General features: G+C 42.3%; 1 protein-coding gene across 1 annotated transcript in view; it reads left to right on the top strand.

Annotated features, from left to right (window-relative positions):
* The first annotated feature begins 1,586 nt into the window (after nt 1-1,586).
* The window catches only part of BAZ1B (bromodomain adjacent to zinc finger domain 1B), a 67,734-nt gene continuing 54,740 nt past the window's right edge, over nt 1,587-14,580 (top strand). Inside the window, exons 1-3 of the mRNA XM_082600380.1 lie at nt 1,587-2,058; nt 10,925-11,041; nt 14,356-14,500. Of these exons, the coding sequence (XP_082456506.1) occupies nt 1,952-2,058; nt 10,925-11,041; nt 14,356-14,500 (369 nt within the window). The 5' untranslated portion in view covers nt 1,587-1,951. The remainder of the gene's footprint in view (nt 2,059-10,924; nt 11,042-14,355; nt 14,501-14,580) is intronic.

Raw genomic sequence — 14,580 nt, 5'->3', positions numbered from 1 at the left:
CCTGGTCTTTGTTGCAAAAACTCCTATGTATCCTGGCTCCTCCCTTACCTCTTCCAAGCAGTCTCTCAGAGCTATCTGAGATGTTGTGTCCTGGACTTAAATCCTCGGTATTGTCTATCAAATAAAACATAATTCTCAACTTTTAGGTTGTGCTTTTTTTTTTTTTCCAGTTGACACCTAGAACTTTACCTTTTACCGGGGGGGGGGGGGGGCGGGTATCCTTCTCACTTCAAGGTGAGAAGAAAAGGAGAAAAAGGTCTGGCATTGGCATGCTGCCATTCAGGGACATCTAGCAGTCTAGCCCTGTCGAAGACCAGGCTGGGAAGGTATGTTGTGGGCACTGAAGATTTTTTTTTTTTTTTTTTTTTTTTTTTTGCGGTACACGGGCCTCTCACTGTTGTGGCCTCTCCCGTTGCGGAGCACAGGCTCCGGAAGCGCAGGCTCAGCGGCCATGGCTTACGGGCCCAGCCGCTCCACGGCATGTGGGATCTTCCCGGACCGGGGCACGAACCCGTGTCCCCTGCATCGGCAGGCGGACTCTCAACCACTGCGCCACCAGGGAAGCCCTCTGAAGATTTTTGAACCAAGGGAGACAATTTAACCAGGGATGAATGATTAATAAGTGTGTTTCTGACTGTACTGGATAGCCAAGCAGATTTTGGAGTATGTGGGTGTAGTGTGCTTGGAGAAGTAGCTCAAATGTTCTCACTCTCCAGGCACAATTATTGCTGTTTTCTTACTGCGCACTTTGTACAGCATTCATCACACAGAACTGTGATTATTTGTCTCTCATTTTTTCAAGTCTCATTTTTTCCCCCTGTAGCACCCAACGCAGGGCCCTGAACATTGTAGGTGTTAGTAAAGACTATTTGAATGAAGATATGTATTTTTAAGAGACATGTCGTTTAATATATTTTTCCAAAGAAGCTTCTGTATTATCCTTTCCAGCAAGCCCCTAGAAGCAAGCATTATACTAATATCCAGATCTCAACCACACTCTAGTCTAGAAGCAGGTAACTTTGTGGGGAGCAAGGCTGGGGCTCAAGTCATCCCTCGTAGAACCTTTGCTAAGGTAAGGTCTGGAGGTTACTTCCCGCCAAGCCCTCCTCCCATCCGCCCCACCCGCGCACCTCCGGGCGTGGCCGAGAGCGGCGCCTTTAAGAAGGGGGCGGAGCCCAAGTGAAAAGACAAAGCCCCTGGCCGCGCGCTCCCCCTCCCCCCTCCGGCACACCACACGGACAGTGGTGCCCGGATGTCGGTGTCGCCTTCGGTGACAGATGGCGCAGTGTCTGTATATGTTAGAGGGCTTCTCTGGCCTGACCTCTTTGAATTCCCGGCCTTTCGGTCCCCCGCTGTCCCCCACTTTCAACTCCGCCGCTGGAGGCCCGCTCCTGTCACTGGCGCTTACATAACGTGACCTTTCACCTCTTCATACTGCCCTCTAGTGCGCTGCAACCTAACTAGGCGGCCCGGGAAGGGGGAGGGACCCAATCGCAGAGCGGCAGCTCCTCTAAGCCAATAAACTCTGGGTGCTGACCAGCTCTCCGCCTATTGGAGCACTCGCCACCGGCGCCACAGGGGAGCATGTTAGTGTGTGCGCTGGCCGGACCTGGGGGAGGAGGGGAATCTCCCGCCATTTTTCAATAATTTCCTCCGGTGCAGCTGAGGACGAGTCGTGACTGCCGAACGCGGGGACCCGTAGCGAAGGTTGGCCGGAGGCTTCGGGGCGGCGCGGCAGTGTGCGTGGGAGTTCTGTGCCCTTGCGTCCCTTTCCATGGCCCTAGCGCGGCGGCGCCAGCAGTGAAGGAGCCGAGTTCGCGCCGCCCTCTCACCCCTCCCCTCCCCCACCCCACCCCCGGGAGCCAGGCGCTCGCTCCGGGCCGCGGGGCCTAGTGTTGCGCCGCGGGCTCGCTGAGGAGCAGCCGCCTTCCCCGCCGCTGCCGTCTCCGCGATGGCGCCCCTCCTGGGCCGCAAGCCCTTCCCGCTGGTGAAGCCGCTTCCCGGCGAGGAGCCGCTCTTCACCATCGCGCACACTCAGGAGGCCTTCCGCACCCGGGAGTATCCTTTTCCAGTCGCGCCGGCCAGGCCGCCCGCGGGGTGGGGTGGGGCGGGGTGGGCCGCGCAGCCCCGCGCCGGTGGCAGCTGTCAGCGCGCCGGGCGCTGGCGGGCCAGCACCCCGAGCGTGAACCCCAGGCCCGCCGTTGCAGGGGGGTGGGCGGGCGGGCCGGCCCGGCTCAGGCCGCCCTGGAGCCCTGCGCCCTCCATCCTTTCCTCGGCCCCGCACTTTGTCACCGGGCCTCGCTGTCGATGAACGACCCTCTATCCCGCCCCCCCCCCCAGGGGGTTGGTTTTAGGCCCTAAGTACCAAGGGTTGAGCGGGGTTTCCTTTGCTACTGCTTTTTTCTTTTTAAATTAAGCCTTCCACTTAAGTTTTGGAAATTGTACTTGAGCGGCCTCGTGATTTGGGTTGTACAAGTCGCGACTGCGTCTTCCCGGATCTCTGCGGGGACATTTGTGTTTTGCTTCTCCCGAGTGGACTTTAGGCTGGTGATGAACTGACAGGATTGTGAGGCACAATACCAAGAATGAATGTCCAGACTTAGAGAAAAGGCAGTAAAAAAGTTACCTTGGAGGAGCGGATGCCTTCCTTCCCTGGGCATGCACAGATTTGGAATTTTGACGATGTACAGGAGATCAGTATTTGTCTTTCAACAACGTTTCAGAAAGACACGCTTAAAGTTTTTATGTTGTATTTTAGAAACACGAGGCTGATGTTTTAAATAAGAAGCACCCTTTCTTCTAATCATTGCTTAAGGTTTCTTGTACAAGCTTATTAGTCTTTTAGTTGAAAGTTGTACGACTCTTATTTACTTTTTTTATGGATGCCAGATGCGTCCTTTTTGAAGCTTAAGTGTAAAAAAGTTTTCTGAATCAAGCTTTCTTTAGTGTACAGAAAGCTTCAAGAGTGAAGGGTAATGTATTCTTTAGTTTTATCACCCCTTTCCCTTTGGAAAGACTTGATTTCTTAGTAGTTTCAGTCTGCTTGCTTCAGTATGGAAGGAAGTGCCGGTGTGAGCTATATCATTTGATTTCATTTCTCTTTGATCCTCCCTTTAATGTAATGCTTTATGGGATAACCTCATTCTTGTTTGAGTGCAGTTTGTGGATGTTAGGTGTTTACATACAAAGGGATTTGGCAAGTGAGTCCATGCTTTAGGAGGGCTCCTGAAGAAATGCAGCTAGAGCATCTCAGAGCTGAAATGGATCTTGGAGATGGTGGGGTTCTCCTGCCTGGGTATGCCAAGTGGGCCCACACAGTTGAGGTTGGCTTGCTAAAGGTCACACACTCCGTAAATGATGAGAATCAGGAGTAGAATTCAGTGCTCTTCGTACCTCATCCCTGAAAGTAAATCAAGAGAGGAACATGGAATGCTGTTCTTTCACTTTTAATAATGTTAGTCCATTGTTTGTGTCAGTTTGTGGTATGACAAGGTGCATTTACGGGAGGGGTCGGAGTGGTAATCTGGTTCTTTTTCTTGTCCTGTTAGGGTTTTTGGATTGTTTTGGAGAAGTGCTCTAGCTCTACCAAATACTTTATTCTAAAAGTGCCCAATTTTTTTTTGTTGTTGTTTTTTAAATAACATTCCAAAACATCAGTGAAGTAAAAAATTACTTTTGGGAATCTGCCATATCCTTTTCAGATGTCATCTTTTGAGCAGTTGATGGTTATTCACACTAATATTACTGGATGTTGATTTTTCAGGTCTGGTTCTAGTGGAGTATCAGAAATTGTGATAAGGAGGAGACAAATTCTAAGTCTGTACTAGGTACTGAGCTCTGTAAAAAATGGCTGTAGGTAGCTAATTTAGAACTGGCAGCCCCGGCTTTTTCATATCATTTACTGAAATCACTGAAATACAGTGATACATATGAGGAGTTTCTTTTAATGATGACAGTTGAAAACTGATACGTGGAACTTTTTAACTGTTATGTATTTAATAAAAATTCTTCATCTTTAAAATTTCCCATACCAGTATTTAGAACCCTTTTAACAAAGGAGTTCTTAAATTGTGTTACATATTGGGGGAAAATTGCTCCCTTGGTAATTTCTACAAGTGGAAGCACTTTGAGGATGGTTTTTAAACAATTGTACTGTGTGGTTGGCAGGTTGGCATATTTCTTTTTTTTTTTTTTTTTTAATTTATTTATTTTATTTATTTATTTTTGGCTGTGTTGGGTCTTCATTGCTGTGTGCGGGCTTCCTCTAGTTGCGGAGAGCAGGGGCTACTCTTTGTTGTGGTGCGCAGGCTTCTCACTGCGGTGGCTTCTCTTGTTGCGGAGCACGGGCTCTGAAGCGCGCCGGCTTCAGTAGTTGTGGTACACGGGCTCTAGAGCACAGGCTCAGTAGTTGTGGCGCACAGGCTTAGTTGCTCCGCGGCATGTGGGATCTTCCCGGACCAGGGCTCGAACCTGTGTCCCCTGCATTGGCAGGAGGATTCTTAACCACTGTGCCAGCAGGGAAGTCCTGGCATATTTCTTTATTAGGCTATTAGTAATTTCATAGAGGAGAACAAGTATGTGGTTGGGTAACTGCTGCATTTGAAGTATTGTTATTTCCAGTTCTTAATTTATAGTTATAATTATGTTTTAATAGGACTTCATATTAATTTTCTCCTAGTACCTACCTTTTGGTTGCATGTATATTCTATGGCAAATTTGTATGGTGTTTTATTGGCTTAAAGCTGTGAGCATTGTGTTCTTGAAGGTATTGTACATCTTCATTAAACTTACAGTGGTTGTGAATGATGCACACATTTAATGACTGGGTTATATATTGATGTTTATTGTACTATAGCTTTAAATCTGTGGTGCATTGCTTCCTAGGATAGTACTACTGCAGGCAAGACAGTAGATCTTGGTTGGAAAAATTAACTTTATTGGAATCACTTCTTGATGTGATTATTTGACAATAGAATTCACACTGACTGTGTTTAAGTCAAGATAGATTTTAAGGAGGAACTGAACCTACAAGTAGACTGCTGTAGATTAATTTTTTTTTGTATTGCTTTATCCTAGTTTCTGAAGCCTAGAAACTAGTTCATAACCTTAGTAGCATCAATATGAGAACTTTTAGATGGTATAATAAGGAGGGGGTATTAGAATATACAGTTATTCTGGCTCTAGGCAAGAATAACTTGATTTGCCTAGAGTGTTTTAAGAGCTGGGGTTAAGTTGTAGTTGCAAGACAGGATTTTATTGGGCAGTTAGAATACTGAGCTCTTATGTCGATTTTTATAATTTAATTTCTTTAAAGTAACAAGTTATTATCAGATTAGAGTTATTTTTAACTTAATGACAGACTGGTCCAAAGAGAGAAAATAAGATAAAAAGCAGACCTTGAGTTGGTGCTTTGTCTTCTCACTTAGAACTCTTAGCATTATAGTTATGCTTATTTAACCTCCATACTTTTATGGGCCACTTCCTTTCGGGCTATCAGGTACTTTATTGAAAGAAACAATACTTACAAGGCTAAAGAGAACAAAGAAGCGCAGCATATGGTGGTAAGGAAGTAGCTCTTGAACTCTTGAAAAAGTAGATGCATAATGAGATAGTCTAGGATTTGAACTTATCATTTATAGCTTACACAACCTTTGGAGAATTGCTTTGACATTTTGTCTGCAATTATAAGTGCAGCAGTCGCTGGAACATAAAAACCACAATTGGCATTTGCTTTGAGCGGTTATTTGAGAGAGAGTGACTTATTTTGGTAACCTAAAATCTGAAATAGGATTTAGAGCCAGCTGACTCAACATCCTTCTTTTTGTAAAAAATTAATTAATTATTATTATTGGGGGGGGGCTCTGTTGGGTATTCGTTGTGGTGCGTGGGCTTCTCATTGCGGTGGCTTCTGTTGTTGTGGAGCACGGGCTCTAGGTGTGCGGGCTCCAGTAGTTGCAGGCCGCGGGCTCAGGAGTTGTGGCGCATGGGCTTAGTTGCTCCATGGCCTGTGGGATCTTCCCAGCCCAGGGCTCGATCCCATGTCCCCTGCATTGGCAGGTGGATTCTTAACCACTGTGCCACCAGGGAAGTCCCTGAATATCCTTCTCATGGGCTTTTTTTTCCCTCCTTTCATTTTTATTTTTTCTTTAACTTTTCTCTTAGCATAAGTCAAAGTAATAACCAGAACAGAGTTACATAAACTTAAAACTACCTAATGTTAGGGGTGGTTGTAGAAATTTCAGTTTTAGACCTTTGAAATTAATCTAATTTGAATGACTAGTCAGTTAAAAATTGTGCTGTCAGAGGACATTCATTCCTAGACGTAATCGTTAGGTTTATAGTGCTATCCAACAGAAAAATGATGTGAGCCACATGTAATTAAAGTTTTTCTAGGGCCACATTTGAAAAAAAGGAAACTGGTGAAAAAAAAGCAAAGGCACATTTTTCTTATTCCAAGTTTCAGGCTGAAGGAGCAGTCCCTGTCTGCAGCGACCTTTTCTAGTGGCAGAAAGATCAGGAGGAAACCATGACAGCTGTTTAAGCTTCTTCCTGGAAGTGGTGTCTATCACATCTGTTGGTCAAAGCAAGTTATGTGGCAGGGCCCAGCATCTGTGGGGAGGGGATGTGCTTTCCTCTTCCCAGGAGGCATTGCAAACCACATGGCAGTGGGTGGAGGTGTAGAATCCTCTTAGGGAAGAGAGGTGGATATTTGGAAAGAATAGTACAGTCTGCCACATTTTAGGGTTAAGAGAATGTTTCCTGGGGAAGGTTGCTTTTAAGTTGAGATCCAAAGGAGGGTTAGAATTTAGTTTATTTTGCCAGTTATATCTCAGTGAGCTGTTTTTGTTTGTTTGTTTGTTTGTTTGTTTTGGCTGCACTCGGCAGCTTGTGGGATCTTAGTTTCCTGACCAGGGCTCTTACCCAGGCCCCTGGCAGTGAGAGCGCTGAGTCCTAACCACTGGACCGCCAGGGAATTCCCGATTTTGAAAACCTGAAAGAAGTTTCATATGGCTGGAGTGAAGAAGTAGGAATGGAGATGCAGTGATGAGAGATACAGAAAAGGGGTGCATCACAGGTCCTTGTGAGATAGGCTGAGGAGTTAGGACTTTGCCTTAAATTTAGTGGAGGCTGTTGAAAAATTTGAACAGGAAAGAAGCAGGCTTTTAGGTTAGGAAGATCACTGTGGCTGCAGCATTGAGAATGGATCTGCAGCCTTGAGACTAGTGGCAACTAGATGGTGAATCTAGGCAATAGATAATTGTGGTCTAAATAAATTTACTAGCCCTTGAGGTGGAGAGAAGTACAGTTGATGGATTTCTGAAATTAAGTAAATTTGACAGGGTTTGGTGACTGGGGAGGAATCAAGGGTTATGTTTTGGTTGTCACTTGGTTAGTGGTGTTCTTCTCTGATATAGAGGACCCTGTGAGACAGGAGGGAAGGGGGCAGGGCACAACCTTAAAAGAATGACATAGCCCCTGAGGACATAAAGTGGTTAGAACCGATTAGGCCCAAGTTGGCGGAAGAATCTACTTCAGTAGACCTTGAGCCTCATCATACGCTCATTGTGATACATTAGAATATTGTAAATGACATCCGCAGGCGCCCTGACTGTTTGAGGCCAACCGTAAAAGGCCAGAAAGTGGGCAGTGGTCCAATTCCTGGAAATCCCTGCCTCTTCCCCAAAATAGTTGGAGTAATCTTCCTATTGCTTAGCCTATGAAATTACCCAGCCCATAAAAACTAACCATCCCATATTCCAGGGCCTATCGCCTTCTGAGAGGGCCCACACTCTGTCTGTGGAGTGTGTATCTCCCTAAATAAATCTGCTTTCCCACTTAGGTCTTGGGGAAAACTCCCTTGCCTGACTGCTTGCATCCTTCACAAGCATCCTATATTAATAAATCTACTTCTTGCCTATGGCTTTGCTTCTCGCTGCATTCCTTCTGCACTGAGGCATAAAGAACCTGAGCTTCATTAGTCCTGAGACCAGGTGTGTGGTTTCAGCAGGGAGATTGTGGGTTCAAGTCCCATCTGAAATGTGATTGGGTTTGAGTCCCAATCTGAGGTGTGGGGTTTCATGGAAGAGGATCAAGTGTTTCTTTTGTTTTGACTGTCAAGGGTGGTGGGGGATGGATAGGAAGTGAAGTGTTTAGTTGGGGAGGTTCTTACATGGAATTGCTGAGTATATCCAAATGGAGATGTATATGTTGCTAGTATATATATGGGCCTGGAGTTCAGAGAGAGGGGACTGAGCTGGTGATAGAAGTTATTAGCATATATAGATAGTAGTTGAAGTTACGGGCATGGATGAAGTCACCCAGAATGAGAATGCTATACTGATGATGATTTTCAAAGGAGGGTACGAAAGATCTGTATTAGGGTAGAAGAGACTATTTGAAAAACCACACTCAATCAATCAATATTTGGTATTTAAATACATATTGTTTGAAAAAAGTTGGAAAAAGAAGTTTCCTCCTTTTTTTCCCTTAAAATAATAAAAATCATAGAAAATAAAACACAATAAAATCTTGATGGGTGGAGTGATTTTCAGAACTGGGGGGGCCAGAGGATTTTTCCCTTTGCAACAACATATTTGTATTTTAGGAGGCCTGAGGCCAAATGAGATTTTTAAATCAGAAGAAATGGGTTTAAAAACAAGACTGAGAAAAAAGGTTGTGAGTGTGAGAATCACAAAGGACCAGAGAAGAAGAGGATTACCAGTAAGGCCAATTAACATGTTTTAAAGTGTTAAGACTGGATGAGAAATGAGGATCAAAAGCTGGATTTGGATAATGGTTCTTTTATTGGAGAGAAAGGACTTAATTGAGAAACACCTAAGTGGTTACAGTTAGGGACTGAAGAGGTTAGGATGATTCCCTGATTTCTGACTTGGACACTAGGGCCATTCAGTGAGATTGGGAGTATCTGTTAAAGAGCAAGTTTGGGAGGGAGTGGAGGAGTAGTAGGAGTTTAGTTTTAGAAGAAGTTGGATTTGAGGGATTACTGAGGCATCCAGGTGACAGCAGTCTTGTGTGTTATTGGCCATATGGGTCTTGATCGAAGGAGAATGGACTGGGCACCTTATTCCTACTCCCCCCCCCCCCCAGGCAGAGCCTCGTGACTTGCAGGATCTTAGTTCCCTGACCAGGGATTGAACCCGTGCTCTCGGCCACTGGACCACCAGGAAATTCCCACATTACGGAAATTCCCAGATTATTCCTCCTTTTTAAAATAACAACTAATAATATCTAATAATATCTCTTTAGGACATTTGTTAATCTCACATTCTCTCTGATTACACAGTGAATTTCTTCAGTGTAGCTGAATGATATATTAGAATGTTACTAAGCTTTTTGAATGTTTAAATAAATCCACGTACTGATTCTTTATTTTACCTCCCCTCCCCAGGTGCAAACAGGCAAACAGAAAACAAATCCATTTTGTTGATAAGTTAGTTATGGTAATGTCCCTGTAGAAACCATGCTATTTCCTTTTCTCTATGGGATTTTATAAGTTTTCAGTGATTGGATTTACATAGCTTTCTATGTACATAGCTTTCTAAAAATCTCCTGATTTTTACTGGTGCTCTATTTTGTTTAATCATTTAAATATTAGCAACAGCCCGGTGAGGAAAAGAGAGATATTGCTTTGTTTTTGGCAGATCCAGAGAATGATATGGTGAGAGAAGGTCCTTATACTATTGACTACAACTACAGTTTGGGATTATTTTTGGATTTATCCCTGTCATTCGTCTTTTAACTGATCATAACCCTAGAAAACCAAGAGTCTCTTTTATATTAAGAATGAATTATTTGTTTAGTTGTGAGGTAATATTACAAGGGGAGCTGTTTAAATACTTTTTATTTCAACCATTATATATAAAAACTGTCACTTGGAAAGTACAGAGATTGGCAGCTAATTCTCTAGTTGTGGTGTAAGTTTATTTTCCTGCATAACATCTTTTGCTGTGCATAAAGTAAATTAGTTACTTGTCATTTGAATTTGAATATGGCTGGGTGATAATGAATTACAATTGGGATGGTATGGGAAGTTACCATATACATGGCACTAGTTATAGGATCTCTTCCTCCATCTCCCTCGCAGAGACGGAATAATGACTGGTAAACAACTTGTGGATGTGGTATTATTGGAGATAACATAACCAGAATTATTTTTAGTACTTTATGGAATTTATTTTATTTTTATTATTTTTTTATTTTTTGCGGTACGCGGGCCTCTCACTGTTGGGGCCCCTCCCGTTGCGGAGCACAGGCTCCGGACACGCAGGCTCAGCGGCCATGGCTCACGGGCCCAGCCGCTCCGTGACATGTGGGATCTTCCCAGACCGGGGCGCGAACCTGCATCCCCTGAATCGGCAGGCGGACTCTCAACCACTGCGCCACCAGGGAAGCCCCGGAATTTATTTTTTAAACCTTAGAGAATCAACAAGTGTTTCCAAGGTAGACTGGAAGGCTGTTAGTAAATGGATCATTAGCATATGCATGGAGTTATTCCAAACTGCCTGTGAGACTGCTGGAGCCATCTCATCTTACTGTGGAACTGATTCTTAAACTTGCTGACCATCTGAGTTGTGTAACAGTTTCACATACCTTAAATTCTTATTCCTTGTGTCTTGTATTTTATTTTGCCTTTATTTTTTCTTACTAATTTTTAGTACTGTGTGAGGCTTGTGAAATGAAACTTGGGTGAATTGAAGAAAGCACAGTTGTAGACGGTCCTAACCATACTTTTTAGTGTTAATCATCTTGTTTGGATTTGCCAATTGAAAACTCTGATTTCAGTTTTATCTTATGCTGTACATTATAGAAAGGATACTATAGTTTTTTCCCATGTATGATAAGTATTTTGTGGATTAGTTGTCTCTGTTGCTTGAATATTGTGTTCCTGAGCCACTGCTAACAGAGAGTATGAAGCCCGCTTGGAAAGATACAGTGAGCGCATTTGGACGTGTAAGAGTACCGGAAGCAGTCAGCTAACACACAAAGAGGCCTGGGAGGAGGAACAGGAAGTTGCTGAACTGTAAGTAGTAGAAGCACTGCCCTTCTAGCGCTATCTTCACATTTATTAGGAAAGAGGGAATATTAACCGTAAAACAATATTTGTATTTAAATTTATGTGGCATAAATTGGAATATATTACGTTAGTATAATGTACTGGTGTCTTGCCTATTGTCATTTTGCAAGTAACAGTATGTGGAATATATAGTTGTGTGTACACTTATTTAGGTATTTACTAGGCTTTTGAGTGTTCTTGCTGTATACTTTTACCTTGTAAATACTCTGGAAATGTGGTTCTAAGCAAAGGAAGCTGATATAATCTAGAAGTAATATGGAGGCAGCAAATTAGCAGAAAGTTTTCTTTATTTTGTGGTCATTTGAAATTTAAGATAGTATTTAAAGTAGCTATCAAAAATAAGTACACAGTTTGAAGACAGTTTATCTGAGTGGGGTGGTTGAATGAGGTGTCTTAAAAATCCTGTCTGTTTTCAAAGGGCCTATTTGTCTGGGTAGTCTCTCAAAAAAAACACTCAGAATTTAGGCAGTAGAAGCATGCAGAAGATAAGTAGAAACTAGGGATGATAAAACAGTACCCCCTTTTTTTTAGTGGTTTTTTTTTTAATTGAAGTATATTTGATATACAGTATTATATGTTGCAAGAGTACAATATAGTGATTCACAAATTTTAAAGGTTATACTCCGTTTCTAGCTACTATAAAAAAACAGTACTCTTTTAGAAATTTGGAGTAAAAACTTTTTCTGTGGACTTCTCATTGACTTCTCTTGATAGTATATAAGCAGAGAGCATACAGTTTAGTAATTAATACCATTCTGCTCTTTTGCCTGTGTAACAGAGCACAACCTTTAGTTGAGACCTGGGGTCTAGTAATGCTTCCATCACTGATTAATAATTAGTGCAGTCTGTTAACCTGGTGCCTGTTTCTTCTTTGCTTGGGTCACTGACGTAGTGCTGTTTTGGATTATTGTTACTTACGTATATGCCCTGTTTAGTATACTAGGCTTGGGGTTGGCCTACCTTTTCTGTAAAGTGCCAGTTAGTAAATATTTTAGGGTTTGTGGGCCATGTGGTCTCTGTCTCAGCTATTCAACTTTAAGGTTGTACAGTGAAAACAGCCAGTGATAATACGTAAATGAATGGGAGTGACTAGGTTCCAGTAAAATTTTATTTACAAAAACTGGGAGCAGGGTGGATTTGGCTCATGGGCTGTTGCTGACCCCCTGCAGTAGCCTGTAAACTTGAGGGCAGGTCTCATGTTTGACTTATTCTTGTATTGGTCACAGTGCCTAGGCACAATCCTCTGTACTGTATAAGCACTTACTGTTTGCTCTTTGCAAAACAGATGAAAATAAGTTGCTTTCCTGCACACAAAGAGAAGTACGGTGGGAATTTAGAGGTTAGAGAGACTAACCTAGAGTTGCTAGGGAAAACTCCATGAGACTTAATGAAGACAGTAACAGTTGAAGGGTAGTTTGTGCCCAGTTGCAGAAAGCAAGATGAGACGTTTGTATTTACTTCAGTGACCAATGTGAGGACAGCAGTGCTTTTTGAACAGCAGAGGCACATATGACAGTTTTGATGATTGGGGTTGTGCTTTGAGAAGATTAATCTGGAAGCGGTGTGCAAGATGAGTTAGAGAGGGAAGAGGAAGGTGGGAAGTCTGTGTAGGCTAGCTAAGAGTATTCAGGTCGGGAGCCATGGCATTACTGGGAATAGAAAGAATGAGATGGATTTACATTCTGAAAAAGGGGGTTTGGTCATAATTTTGGAAAACCACTACAAACTTTGTTCTTGAAAAGTCATAATACACATTAAAGATTTTCAGAAGACTCTAGTAAAGAAACTCTAGCTTGGTTTAATCTTATGGGTTTTAAACTTATTCGACCTTCGAACCCATTACAACAGAGGGAAGTTCTGAAAAACACACTTAGGGAATGTTTTATGTGATTTGATAGCTAATAGAATATAAGGGGTAATGGGAGAAATTGTTGAAAAAGACGGTGAGGTTTTATAATTTTTATTCAAAGTAGAAATACTTTTTTCTGATTATAAAAGAAATGTATACTTGTTATAAGAATGTAAACAATACAGAGTTAGTGAAAGAATCTGAACATCATTGTCCAACTTCACTCCCCAGAAATAACCACAGACAATGAAGCTTTAAGCCTGAGTGACTGGGAGGCTTAATGGAAAGAGACAGTGAATTTATAGGGGCCAGGAAAGGCCTCATGGAATTAAGGAAGTCTGAGGACATCTTGGAAGGGTGATTAAGCTGGGAGGGAAGACAGTGGGGAGAGGACAAAGGTAACAGTCTTAACAAAGGCAGGGAGACTTGAAGGTTATTGATCATGAGGGAAATAGCAGATAACTTGGTAGGTTAATTGTGAACGGAGTATGATAAGAGCTTTTAAGTCTAGCAGTTGTAGGAACATTTGTTATGAACAGCACAGAGAGTGATTGAGAATATTGTAGTATGATAATGAACCTACTACTTGCATCTGTATGAATATTCTCATGCCTGATCCTCCCTTTTGCCCTGTAACACATATGTTAAACTATCTGGTCAGAATTGGATATCTAACAACTCTCCATTTAGGTTGCTTCCCATTTTCTGCTGTCATCAAGAATCCAGCAGTGAATATCTTTGTGTACCTATGACAGTTCTCCTAACTGTTGTCAAACTGCTTTCTAAAAGAGTTGAAACATGGGCTTTTGGCAGAGTATGTGTGCTATTTTGCACCATTCACTTGCTCCTATCAGGGTGTGATAATTAAAGTTCTTTTTTGCTAGTTTAATAAATGAAAAGTGGTACATCATTGTTTCACTTTGCAAGGAGTTCAAATCATGGTTCCAACATGTTAACCATTCATGATTTATTTTTCTTATCAATAAAATGAAAATTCTAGACCCCTCACAAGGTATTGTGAGAACTAAATGAAGGAATGCATTTTTATTGATTGAGACATAATAATTAAGTTATGGTCTCCCAACCAAAAATTGGGCAAAGGATAAGTATAAAGAATTCATACCTGAAAAGGGAAGTCAACTGCAAAAACAAACGAATGGGAAAATGTTCAACCTTACTAATGATGTGCTTATTATTTCCATTTTATAGATGAGAAAATTAACATGGATAGGTCAGTCAGACAAAGCTATTTAAAAGTTCTTTTTTTTAACTTGTATACCACATAGGTTTTAATCTTTGTATTCTCCAGTGCCTTGCATGTATTTGGTAAAGAGCTTTTTGAATTGATCTGAATAACTCTCTGGATAGGCTCTCCTGCATTTTCTTGGTAACTGATGACATGTTTGTTTAGTTTGAAGGAGGAGTTCCCTGCCTGGTATGAGAAACTTGTTCTGGAAATGGTTCACCATAACACAGCCTCCTTAGAGAAGTTAGTAGATACTGCTTGGTTGGAGATCATGACCAAATATGCTGTGGGAGAAGAGTGTGATTTTGAGGTGAGTGCCTATTTTTATTTATTTTTTTAATGTGATTTGACTCACCAAATGTCAGGATTGGAGCTTCCAGCATAGATTAT

Source organism: Mesoplodon mirus (genome assembly GCF_964341445.2).
Source record: "Mesoplodon mirus genome assembly, chromosome: 15".
NCBI lineage: Eukaryota > Metazoa > Chordata > Mammalia > Artiodactyla > Ziphiidae > Mesoplodon > Mesoplodon mirus.
This window is presented reverse-complemented; position numbering and strand designations above follow the sequence as displayed.